We start from the raw sequence: 10501 nt of genomic DNA on the forward strand, positions 1-10501 counted from the left end.
GATTGACACTTTCTTGATTGATTGTTTCATGATTTAGCACTAAATCTGCAAGCATGAGAAGCAATACCATTTTTTTAAGCAAAAGTTACAAGATTGTATAGAATTTCCACAACAATTCTGCAGCAGACTGTACTTCATTTGTACTACATCATCCATGACAGCCTTGCAAATCCCTCAGTTGGGCATTGTTGACAGGAATCAGTAAACCCTGAAACCCAAGAAAGTCTGCACATTAAAGAGCTATCATGCAGCATTTATCTATAAAAGCAATATAAAACATGGCATGGGTAGTGTTAAAATTCTGTTTCCGAAAGCTACAAGAAAAATCAATCCGTACACGCCCTTTATCCTCCCTGTCTATACAACAATGCTCAAAATTATGACTGCCACTTTAGTGGAATAATTGTCTGATTCAGAACTAGGATGATGAAACTGAATTGGGTATAAAATTTATCAACTAGAGAGTTGGATCCAGTCACCATCTCCCAGGCTAACCTGCCTCCAAGAGATTTTGTGAGGAGAAAATTAAATGCTATCATAAGTGGGGGGGGCGACACATCACACTACCTTCTCAGCAGGTAGGCCACTGTCCCTTACAAGGAAGGAGAGGGAGATGACAGGGAGGTCAGAAAGGTGCAAGTGGGACGGCAGGAGTGGCAAATTGGCTATGCCAGCGCATTTGCACTACACTGACCTGCCTGTTGCCTCACGCCTCCTTGACTCAGCAAGCCACTGCTAAATGTTATTATGTACACCACTCTGCATGAGCTCTTTCGAGGAAAGGTGGGGTCAAAATAGTATAAGCAAATGAGCCATCAAAAAGAAAAGCAATCTTGTTTTCTGCTTGCATCAAGACATGGATGAGATGTCACAAAATCAGGACCGCAAGGACTAAAGCAACTTCAAAAAGGAGTCCCACCTGAGTGCCCAGGAAATGTTTGCTGCTCTTTCTAACACTTGTTTCGCATGGTGAAAACGTTGCATTGAGAGAAAGAGCTTAGTTTCACCAGCCCATGCTGCAAAGCCAACCTACAGGTTATACCAGCTAACTGGATGCTTGCTGAAACAGTTTATATTTCATGATACAGGAACAATCTGTTGAGCAGCCTGCCGTGGAGATGCTTTGCATTGCAAAGGGAGTTTGCACACCGTCCCCAGTAGTTGCCAGTGACACAGAAATTCTCAACACGATGCAGAGGGCAGTCTATGAGGTGAGCGAACATTCAGTTGGCAACATGCAACACTCAGATGTTTCAGGCAGCATCCATGTGGCTGAAACAGGAAGTAGACCTATGGGTCGTAGCTAATGTCGCTTCTGCTTAAGCGACAGATTTCTGCTTGCATCATGGAACTTCCTCCTTACCTGCAGCCTGACTCCCACCCTAACAATCTCCTCTGAAGGGTTGTGGAACCCTGGAGCAGATTTTGCTGCATGAGCAGAACTCTCATGTTTTAATTTTGGGAGCACTGGCCACTCCGCTTGCTCCCACAATTTCTTCTCAGAATTCTCCTTGGTGAATGTTGAAGTAATGCATGTACAGTGCAATTCTAAGGCGGGGATGAAACAAATGGATATATCCTATACCCTCCTAAGCTGGAAGGTAAGAGGAGTGCTATTCATTTACTGCTTAATTTTTTTTAAAAAAAAAAACTTTTCCAGATTTTTCAAAGGGGAAACGAAAGGAGAGATGTTGTCAAGCTCAGAAGCATGTCTAGATTTCTTCCTTGTTTGGGGGCTTGTCAGGGGACTGGGATGGCTTTGGGTCCATTCAGCCCAATATGCTTCCTAATACTCCGCTGCTGCAACATTCCCCTTTTTATCATCTCAAAGTCAGAACTGCAAGATCAGCTGGACCAGAGTGGCTGAGGAGCTGATGGCAGCAAAAAGAAGGGGTGGTTTTTCCCCCTGCAAACTTATGCAGACACATAATTTAGTTACCTATATTTGTTTTGAATGTTTAATCTTTATTTTTAATTATGGTAGTTTTATGTATATATAGTGAATTTTATCTGCGTTTGATTAACAATTTAATTTGTACAACAATTGGACAGCTCCTCTAAACAAATAAGTAAGTTCCAATGTCAGATCTCTGTCTCTGACATCAGAGGAATAGATCCAATCTACCATCTCTGAAGGACTACAGGTTTAAACCCTACCTGGATATTCTTTTAATATTTGCCAAACATTGATTATTTGATATTCATATTCAACATCTACTGCTATTTGATCTTGGCATTTGATATCTGACAGTACTGAACAGTGGACATGCAATAGTTTGTATCTGGCAGAATTTGATAGCTGGCATATACATGGCATTTCGTAGTTTGTAGTAAGTGATAGCTGACATGCAGTGGCATTTAGTATTCGACAGTATCTGTTAGATGACATAAAGTGGTGATTAGTATCAGATATGATTTGATAGATAACATGCAATGATGTTTAGTAACTGATGAGTGGCAACTTATGGCATTTCACATTTGATATGGGCAAAAATATACTTGGACCAGAGATGCTATATCTAGAATACTCAAACGTTAAATTTTGCAGTAAGATTTCATATTCAGAATATGAGAATATGAGTTCAAATTTTATGAATATTTATTTTAGTTCTTCATGCTACCATGTCTTAGCATCAGACACAATGCACTAGTACTAAAAATTGTTCCAGATTTGCATAATGCAGAATGGGATATGGGAAAATATAGTAAAACTTTATTTCAGTTCTTTTTAGGATTAATGAACAAATCTGCAAAGATTCAAAGTAGAGGATCTGTCCCAAGCTGAATGAAATTCATCATCATCATCATCATGATCATCATCTTGAATAAACCTTACTTGATTAACTGCAGAGTTTTAAGTGATCACTTATAACTTACATATAACTAAAACAGTGGTTCCACAGAGAGGAGCATATGCTTTTAGACCATGACATTAGGCACCATATTAAAAGATGCAATTCGCTCCTATATGAGGAAAAAAAACAAATAATTTCACTTCTAAGGTGGCACCTGTACCCATGGTAAATGCTTGAATCAAAAAAAACCAATTAATTAACTAACTAAGTAATTACAGGTTGAAACCTCAATTATAGAAAAAAGATCAGCCAGGACTAGAATCTTCAGTCACTATGACAAAGTGTGACTGAAAATGTACAGTACCAGTTTGGGTAATCTATATTTTTTCTCGATCCCAAGGAAATATCTTCTTTCATTACTAGTATTTTCAAGCATTTCTTCTGCCTAAAGCACACATTTATTCTCTGCCCCACAATTGCATTGGCATACATGCATGCTTTGTAAATGGATTTTGCTTTTTAGAATTCCGAGTCCTAGCCTCAACATTCTTTTTAGAAATAGCATGAAGTCAACTGTATTAACTGTGGAAATGCCACAAGGCTTCTCCCAGCTCATATAGTCCATCCTCAGTAACTCTGGATTCATCATCCCTCTTGTTCTTTGCCTCAACAAGTAAGTGTTAGGTTTATGAAGACCTTCTCAGCTCCTGAATGCAGAGTGAGTCTTGTGGTGGCACCACAGCAACACCACAGCTCCCACGGTCTATATGAGGCATTTGGGTATGAAAAGGTTGTTCCATTGGCCCAAACAGGAACCAGATGGGGTGAATATATACTTAGCTGTTTTAATGCCTAGGCATAACCATGTTTCTTACAAATCTCACACTTTTTTATCTTTAAAGCTGTTTCAAAACACGCGGAGAAGGGTGCATGCCGCATGTAAAGGTGGGTGGAGAAATTCAGACCCACTAATAGCACATTTGCAAGTTAAAGATTGCTGATCCCAATTTGCCAGTTCAACGGTATATTACTATGTCTGGTCCACAGAAATATTTAACCAATATCAAAGTGCATTCTGTTACTCATAGACTCTGATTATGAAATTACGTAGTAAAACAAAAACATACAACACATTGCAACCTCATTTACCTGATCCTGTGAAATCTTTTCTGCCCTGGATTTGCTTATCTATGGCTATTGCTATATTTGATTCCCATTCCCTGCTTCTCCAGTTCAAACACATGTACATACATGCATGTACGCGCACACACACACACACACACACAACCCCTATTCAGAATACATTTTCTATCCTTTAAGCAACTTTTATGAGTGAGCTTGTTGTTATTACTTGGTATGATGGTTTGAAGAAGATTGATTTAGGGGGGGAAATGATTATAAAATTTTACTTCACAATCCTTTTTTGTTCAGATAACAGATATTCATAATTAAAAGACTATGGAATTCATGTAAAGTCAGCTGCTTAGCCAATCAGCATCACGCAAAAAATAATACAAGAAAATAAATATGCAGGATTCACCCTTCCAATGATTGTCATTGAACATTAGTAAACATTCACAGTATGAAGTCTCTGTCAGAATATCTCCAGCATATAAAGTAGTGCAAAAAAAGCAATCCAGTCACTTTTCCACTGCATCCAGACCATGTTAAAGCATTTTCTAACTTCAATTCTTCCATATTACTCAACAAATGCCACAAGTTCTCCAAAAAAGCATTATAAAAATAAACATTTTCTTGGGGTTTGGTAGTATCTTCAACAATTACATATCCAGGTTGGTTGGTTTGTTGTTGTTTTTTTTTAAAAAAACAATGATTCTTTAAATATTTTAGGATCAAATTTGAAGTTTCGATAGAATAATTTTTTTCCCCACAACCATCTTTAGCATTTTAAAATCAAAGATTATGGAATCCACTGAATCATGGTAGCTGTTCTTAAAGCGTTAACAAATGAATGCATGGCTACTGAACTTCATTGTTTCTTACATAGTAAATACCTTGAAATGCTAACTTTTACCACTGGGCAGTGAGTGAGGTGGATAAACACATCCTCCTTAAAAGTAAAATTGTTTCCCTCATGTGCAAAACACCTGCATTCTAGTAAAAATATAAACTTTGAAACTATTTCAGGTAAAACCCCCTCCACAAGGTATATCATTGACTTGATATGCAATACAAGTTTCCTAATGCTTTGTAATTCATGTTTAACAAGTAAATGGCATATTTCTATATGCTTGTTTAAACTCCTGTTTGCATATTTCATATTTTTTAAAAACCAATGTGCACTTTAATGCATAAATAGGTTTGGAAACAGTCAAAGTTAAACATCCGTTTCCACAGATTTTGCATTAACACAGTTCTGTTTTGCTGTCTCACTGCCATTTCCTGTGACCTGACACTTTTTCTCCTTCACACAAAGAGACTCTTTAACCCCTTCCTCCATCTCCAAATACTCTGATTTCTCCTCCATGGACGAAGATGACGAACTTCGGATTTTCTTGAGTATCGTCGGAAGGTACGGACAGCTGACTGCGTTTTGTGTCAGCTGGGTATTTTCCTCATTTTCGGTCTCTCTGTGATAAAAATAGTTAAAGTTGGAGACAATCACTGGCACTGGTAAAGCAATGGTTAACACACCTGCAATGGCACATAGGGACCCAACTATTTTCCCACCAACAGTGACGGGCTTCATGTCCCCATAACCAACTGTAGTCATGGTCACAACAGCCCACCAAAAGGCATCTGGGATGCTGTGAAAATGAGTGAGAGATTCATCAGCTTCTGCAAAATAAACAGCACTGGAAAATAAAATGACGCCAATAAAAAGGAAGAAGATCAGGAGGCCCAGTTCCCTCATGCTGGCCCTGAGAGTATGGCCCAGGATCTGCAAACCCTTGGAGTGTCTGGAGAGCTTGAAGATGCGAAACACCCGGACGAGGCGGATGATCCTCAAGATGGCGAAAGACATAGCCTGCTGGCCGTTGCTGCCCTGCTGCTGCGCCAAGTCTGTACCCAGGGTGATGAAGTAAGGCAAAATGGAAACAATGTCTATGATGTTCATGATGTTCTTGAAGAAGACTGCTTTGCTGGGGCAAGCAAAGAAGCGCACTGTAAACTCAAACGAGAACCAAATGATGCAAACGGTCTCAACAATGAAGAAGGGGTCATTGAAAATTGTGTGTCCCCCGCCCGGCATCTGCAACGTCTCATTCACATTCTCCACGTTGTAGGTCAAAATCAGCTCCTTCTCATCTCTGAACTCCGGCAGCGTCTCCAGGCAGAAAATGACGATGGAGATCAAAATGACCAAAACCGAGACGATGGCAATAATTCGGGCAGGACTGGAGCTCTCAGGGTACTCGAAGAGCAGCCACACCTGCTTCTTGAATTCGTTTTCAGGCAGTACCTTGTCATCTTCTTCCTTGACGAAGCCTTCATCCTCTCTGAACTTCAGCATGGCCTCCTCCCCGAGTTCGTAGAATTTCACCTCCTCGCTGAAAATGTCAAAGGGGACATTGACTGGCCTTTTCAGACGCCCTCCGGACTGATAGTAATATAAAATTGCATCAAAGCTGGGGCGGTTCCTGTCAAAGAAATACTCGTTCCGGAGAGGGTCAAAGTACCTGCCCCGCTTTGCCGGGTCACCCAGCAGTGTTTCGGGGAACTGAGCCAAGGTCTTCAGCTGAGTCTCAAACCGCAGGCCAGAAACATTGATGACAACTCGTTCGCAGCATTCGTACTCGCTGTAGCGGACAGAAGTGTAGCCACCGGGCCCAGCACCATCATCAGGAAGCTGATCGGAAAACGAATACTCATCTTCACCTTCTTCATCACTGCAGTAGAACTTCCTTTCCTCGTCTTCTTCATCCTCCCCGTCATCTTCCTCCTCTTCTTCCTCTTCGTCCTCCTCACTCAAGTCCTTCAGGATCTTCTCCTCTGAGCCACTCAGGGGCAGCAACTCAGAGCAGGGGAAAGAGGCACCAAACTCCCTGCTGCCAAGACAGTAGGCTTTTTTCCTCCTTTGCTTCCTCCTCCTGCTCTGACGATAACTGCTACGTGATGTGTTCCCACCACAGGAAGAAGAGGAGGCCCCACGATTCTGTTCCTGGTGATAGTGGTGCTGAGGTCCTCCTCCTCCAGAGACCCCCGTTTCTACGGCAGCTGTTGCAGCCGCTACAGCTGCCGCCGCCGCCGCCCTGGACTGTGCCAGTCGCTCTCTTTCTCTGGCTCTTGCTTGGGCTGCATATCCATAGGGCATGTGGCTGTTGCACCCAGAGCTGTCTGCACTTACCATTGCAACCTCCATGTTGGATTTCTTTGTTTAGGACACTCAAGAGGGGAAGAAAATGTCCCGTTTCTCAATAGTCATCACTGGGTGTTTTGTGTGAGAAGAGCGTGACCACCGAGGTTTGGAAAACAGTATCTCGGAAGCATCGTCCCTCCTTGTGAGCATAACCTGGGTTTTCACTCTGCATTACTTCTCAAGGAGAAGTGTTCCACATCTTACTGCCCAGAAGGTGCAATACAAATTATGGAGATGTGTTTGTAAAAGTCCTCTGGTGTCGTCAAGAGATAATCCTGGACCATGTCCTTTTACACTTGAGATCCCACTGCTTACAGTATTCTTCAGTGGGTCACACAAAATCCACAGGTCCGAGTTCATGATTTTCTGTGGACACTTTGAATCAAGCGAGGAGTGCACCTAAGCAAAGTCAGAACTCTTCGAGAACAAACACTGGTCTTGAGTTCCTCAGGACAATCAAGTGCAAAATAGCCAACATCCCCAGAATTGCCTCCACATGATACTTTGGCCTAGCAATGAAATTGCTGGTGAACACAGCTGTTTAGAAAGTTGAAGGAACTTCCAGTCTTCACTTTGTTTACACAGTGCAGAGGTCTGAACACACTCTCGCTTTTGCCAATCTGTCAGCAACGTCTTAAGCTTGAGAAAGCATCGCCCAAGTCAGCAGCAGGAGGGACTGCGGCCAGAGAAGGACAACAACAAGAAGGCTGAAAAGCTGGCTCTGAGTTCCCCATCGGAGAGGAAGGAGTGGATCACCCTTTGGTTACTCTCATGCAGTAGAAATGTCTATCCTGAAACACATACATGCACACAGACCAAAAAAAAAAGGTGGGGGGACAAAAGAAAAGGATGGGTCATATTCTATAGATGCAAGTGATGGTATTTCATATTAAAGGGTTCAGATTTGCCTACTTTCACTCCTCATCATTCTCTACCATTGTACACCCACCCACACTGCATGCACAGTTTTTCTGTGTCTGTGTGCATCTGTCTATATATAGATATAGTTGAGGAATATGAAGGCATATACACACCCACATCTCACACAGTGTTCTTTTATCTCCAGAGAGAGGATTTCAAATGCAAATCTCTATTGCAAGAGAGATGTAGCTGTGTATTGCATATATATGTAGAAATATACCTGTGCATAGCATAGGTATGAATGCAGACTAGGTGTTCCTGCACACAACGCAGCAAGGTGCATAGCTATGTATGGTTTGTGTCTCCATACACTATTTCACACAGAGCATTTGACTGCAAATCTATATTGCAATATGCATTTAGACTGACATTATTTATCTCTGGGTAACAAAGGTATTCACTCTCTCTCATACACATATATCTATTGTCCATACAATAGAGAAATTGTGGGTTGCATAAATCTAGGTAGGAAATATTTCCAGGTACCCACCATGGCTACAAATGCATGGATGCAGACGTATTATGAATAATTGGATCATGAGAGCACCACACATAAATTCCACCCAGCCTCTGTAACAATACCTATATAGCAGAATACATAATTAATCCAAGTCGGCCAGCTTGCATGCTACATCTTTGGAACTCATTAGGTATAAAGAACATCCCATCTCTCGCTAAAAGTCAAATTTCGTTCTTGGAAGTTGATGCTGGCAATTTTCACCCAAAAGGCGAGCGTTGGGAAATATTATAAGAGGGTGGCTGTGCTGCATGAGGAATAGTCAAACAGCAGGGGCAATGAAGCTCTAACACGCGTACGCGCGCGCGCACGCACACACTTAGCATTTAAAAACATGCTCCCGAGACAATCTTCTTAAAGATAGCGCATATAACCCCTAAGCATCATGCGGGGAGGGGGCCGTGGGGAGGCATTGCTGTCTACTTACCGCGACGGGCTGAGAAAAGGCAGCACTCAGGATCTGCAAAACGAGAAAGAGAGAGCGAGAGATCTTGGTCGGCGGGGGCGGGGAGGCTTTTCTGGGCAACCTGTTTTCGCAGGTACCGCGCTCCGAAGGAGTAAGGTGCGCGGCGCGGGAGGGGTGGGGGCGCATAAAGCGGAGGGGCCACGGCGAATCGCCTTCTCCTCTCTTCTGGGCGAGCCGAGGCAACAACAACAACAAAAAAGACTCCTGGAGGCTTTGGGCGATGCAAAATTCCGGGCGCAAAAAAAAAAACGAACAAAAAAAAACCGGCTGCCACTCCTTTCAGCTTTGATCTTGACCAAATCGAGGAGGATGTGCAGAAACCCCAGAAGTTGACAAAAAGGAGGGGGCGCTTTAAGGACGAAGAATGGGGCGGGGGTGGGGGGTGAGCGCCGGGGCTTGTCTGCAATGGTCTCGGATTATGGATGTTGCGTCTACAGCTCTCTGTTCTTTTCCAAGCGCAGCCCCACCTACCCGCTTTTCTCTCTTTTGGAGCGGAGCAATTGTTGTAAATCACCCGTTCCCAACAATCTCTCCTCGCGCCCAGTCAGGCTGTTGCTCTCGCAAGGATTTACAAAGGAGATGCGCTGCTGCTGCTGCTGCTACTGCTACTGCTGCTGCCTGGGGGCGCTTCCCCTCCCTCCTCCCGGCTTGCGCGCTCCAAGCTGCAGCCCCTTCGCCTTTCCCCACCACCACCTCCCAATTTCGGCGTGCAAAGTCAGTCACTCGGCTGGCGGCGTCCACTTGTTGTTGTTGTTGTTGCTCTTCCTGGGCACCGTTTCCTCCCCTCTCCCTAACCCCGACCGAAAACGATCTATATGCTAATCGATAGAGGGTGGTGTTTTTTTATCCCCTCCCGGAATTCTCCGACCCCATCCAAGCGCCCGCTGCGCATCAGTTAGTTCAACATTCTTCTGGGAACAAGTCTGCTACGGCGCGCGCGCTGCGCTCTCTTGCCCGGTCCCCCGTTGCAGAAGTCGCCTGCCCAATTCTCAATCGTGTTTACATATCTATCCACTGACGGACAAACGGCGGGGCTAGGTCTGATTTGTTCCCCAGGTTTTCCAGTTCGCGATCGGCCCCTAGCGGTCGATACTCCCATTAACACCTTCTCCCCCATTTGTTTCCTTCGCCGGCCCTCATTCCCACCCCCACCTCTCATTTCATTTTTGCGTCCCCTTTCGGTGTTAAATCTATGGAAAGAAATATCCCCAAATCCAATGATCTTAACTAATAATCAAACTTTCCACTCAAGGGAGGAACCCAAGGGCGTCAGGTTTTCTTTAAAGTGATGGTGATGATAAGCTCTGTGCCGCTGATGTGGCTGCAGTATCCGGGTTTCAGGGAAAGGCCAGGAAACAAACAAACAAAAAGTTTCAAAGGGGGAAAGGTCGAAGTGAAACTGGATTAGTGGGTGAGACCACGTTGCGTGGGTGGAAGCAAAGGGAGTTCTCCAGATCTGGGGGCAGGAGGGAGGCACCAAG

General features: G+C 43.6%; 1 protein-coding gene across 1 annotated transcript; it reads right to left on the reverse strand.

Moving 5' to 3' along the window:
* Positions 1–1644: 1644 nt before the first annotated feature.
* Positions 1645–10020, reverse strand: KCNA4 (potassium voltage-gated channel subfamily A member 4). The gene is made up of 2 exons (XM_083750674.1): positions 8982–10020; positions 1645–7907 (listed from the first exon to the last, which is right to left on the reverse strand). Exon 2 carries the CDS (start codon positions 7117–7119, stop codon positions 5134–5136), a length of 1986 nt encoding a protein of 661 aa, XP_083606800.1. The 5' UTR covers positions 7120–7907; positions 8982–10020; the 3' UTR covers positions 1645–5133.
* Positions 10021–10501: the final 481 nt, after the last annotated feature.

The sequence above is a fragment of the Podarcis gaigeae genome, assembly GCF_964106915.1.
Source record: "Podarcis gaigeae genome assembly, chromosome: 1".
Classification (NCBI taxonomy): Eukaryota; Metazoa; Chordata; class Lepidosauria; order Squamata; family Lacertidae; genus Podarcis; species Podarcis gaigeae.